We start from the raw sequence: 2,736 nt of genomic DNA on the forward strand, positions 1-2,736 counted from the left end.
TGTGTGTGTGGCGTGTGTGTGTGTGTGTATGTGTGTTAGAACGGTGGGTTGCGTCAGAACATACCACATACTAGGCCCAAACAGTTCCACGTGTTAAGAGGTTTAATTGAGAGGGAGAGAGGGGACAGTAGCAGAAAGAGAGGAGGGAGAGAGATGGAGGAATGTTCCCGTGTATATATATATATGGGTTCTGACATAGTGGCCGCAGGTAAAAGTGGGAGGTGAGCCCAATGGTTTCTGGGAATATGGTGGCTGTTGCCCTGGCAACAGGTCTGTGAGACCGGCTCATGCGACACCACAGGCTTTGGAGGCCCTGATGCTAACATATATGAATAGTAGGATAATATAACTCCAACCATGTACTGATACTAAGATAGTGCAAAGATGTCCAAGTCAAAATGAAGAACAGATTCCAGCTCTCCTGCTTCCTTAGCTCAAATAAACCAAACTCAAAAGGAATTATAAAGAGAACACAGAACAGAGCTTTAATCCATTCATATTTAGGTTGACCCCAATTCTTCTTCCCAGGCTGAAATCAATGTTAAATATTCTCAAATTTTAAAAACTTTCCATCCCTATCTTCTAATTATTTTTTGAAGATTTTATTTATTTATTTTATGTATATGATGAGTACAACATAGCTGTCTTCAGACACACCAGAAGAGGGCATGAGATCCCATTACAGATGGTTGTGAGCCAACATATGGTTGCTGCGAATTGAACTCTGGACCTTTGGAAGAGCAGTCAGTGCTCTTAACTGCTGAGTCATCTCTCCAATGTTCTTCTAATTATGTTTAAATTACCATACTAGTAGCCCTTATAGCTTAAGTCAAAGAAAACATGTGGCGGGCATAAGGGCCATGTGCACACAGATAAGCACAGGAAAAGCCAGGAAATGTTAAATACACAGCTGATCTCTCCAAAGGGAAAAGATATTTGGCTGTTTCTCCTGGAACGCTGGGGAAAATGTAGTTTACAACCTGGTGATCTTTTGCTACCTGTTGGGCCAGGCTCTGCCCATAACCCCCAGAATATTATATTTGTTTATACCAGACCTTTTTTCTCTTAAACCTTGAGCTTTACTTCCATGCCATGAAACTCATTCTTGTGAGATATATCATTTGTACAACAGCCTAAGTGATTTCTGTGTTATCTTAGGGCCAGGCATTATGTTTACCTTGATGAAGCCACAAGTGTACTTTGTAAAAAGCTTCGATGTAAACATGCCTTAAGTTTTGTCATACTCATAGGCCTGAATTGCTATCTGAATACTCTTTCTAAAATTGTGCTATGCTTAAATATGGCTAAAGTAAAATGATCTGGATTAGACACCAAAACCAAGCTGATCTGGGTTTCACTCTTACCACCCCCTGATGGTTTTCCCCTGCCTGCTATAAAGCCTACAGGGACCCTCCTCCACAAGAGCCACTAAATCTGTGTTGGCTTAAATGTGGCTGAAGAGGAGAAAAAGCCATCAATATGATCTCCCATTAAGAGGGACTCTACTTCTTTCCTCTCCTCCTATAATCATAACTAACCAGCAAACAAGGCACCTGAATCTAAACTCAAGTTTTAGGTCAAGCAACACCTGGGGTTCTTTATAATTTGGGACTTTACATCAAGAGAGACAGCACACAAACACCAAACTGAACTTTGGATGCCCAGTAATCATGGCTAATAGTAAATTTCTCTGAGCCTGATTCTCCTAAGGTAAAAATATGATTCTAAATAATGGCTGATGCTTCTACAGGGTACACACAAATACAAGGTTCTTCCATGTTTGTCTTCTGCAGTCGAACTGACCTGAACGAGAGCATAGAAGATTTTCAGAATCTGCTTCTGCAGCAACACCGAGTAATGGGAGGCATCCGGAAGCAGCTGCAGGATTTGCTGCTGAATTCTAGGCAGAAATATCTGCATGGCTGCCAGAAGAGGCTCTCTTTCTTCTGCTTTTTTATATCTGCATGAGCAAAGAGAGAATAAGAAGGGGATGATTTCTCCTTCCCAGTGAGCTGTAAACACTGAGTGAAAAAGACTTGTTAACCATACAAAATAGAAAGTAATGAAACAGGCTTCAATGTCCTATGCAGTTGTTGCAATGAAAGGATAAATTCTTGTTTCAGATGGTCACAAAATCTTTGTTCAAAAGTTGGGACTAGTTTAAGAGTCCCACACTGAACAACTACAATCCCAGTTCTCAGAAACTAAGACAGAAGGATCATGATTTCAAGGCCAGCTTGAACTTACAAAGCAAAATGTCTGAAAAATGGCAAGGGCTGGGGATGTGGCTTATGAAAAAGGCCATGGGTTAGTTTGTTATGCAGCAACAGGAAGAAAGGAAGAAGGAAGGGAGGGAGGGAGGAAGGGCGGGCTAATCCAAGATTACTTAGTAATTTTATGTGGGAATTTGTCTATATTTAAGTTAACTCTCATCAAATCATAATTCATCCTATAAAATGAAAGCTGATCGGCTGGCTAGCTTAGACACATCATACTTTATGATAAATAACAGGGAGAAAATTTTCTCATATCACCCTTCACTGAGAGTAAATATACTTTACAAGCCTGGGTGTTCTCAGTTCACTTGTATGGCTGCCAATCTAAAATTATTTTTGAAATAGAAATCCTATAAAACTTTCTAAACTATCACTTAAAAGAACAAAAACTACGCCGGGCAGTGGTGGCTCATGCCTTTAATCCCAGCACTTGGGAGGCAGAGGCAGGTGGATTTCTGAG

At 40.6% G+C, this 2,736-nt stretch overlaps 1 protein-coding gene across 2 annotated transcripts in view; it reads right to left on the reverse strand.

Annotated features, from left to right (window-relative positions):
• The window catches only part of Ipo8 (importin 8), a 67,923-nt gene that overhangs the window by 49,720 nt on the left and 15,467 nt on the right, over positions 1-2,736 (reverse strand). For both annotated transcript variants that reach the window (XM_031383955.1, XM_031383956.1), the window contains exon 5: positions 1,804-1,960. In XM_031383955.1, coding sequence (XP_031239815.1) covers positions 1,804-1,960 — 157 coding nt within the window. The remainder of the gene's footprint in view (positions 1-1,803; positions 1,961-2,736) is intronic.

This window comes from Mastomys coucha, unplaced genomic scaffold (assembly GCF_008632895.1).
Source record: "Mastomys coucha isolate ucsf_1 unplaced genomic scaffold, UCSF_Mcou_1 pScaffold20, whole genome shotgun sequence".
Lineage (NCBI taxonomy): Eukaryota > Metazoa > Chordata > Mammalia > Rodentia > Muridae > Mastomys > Mastomys coucha.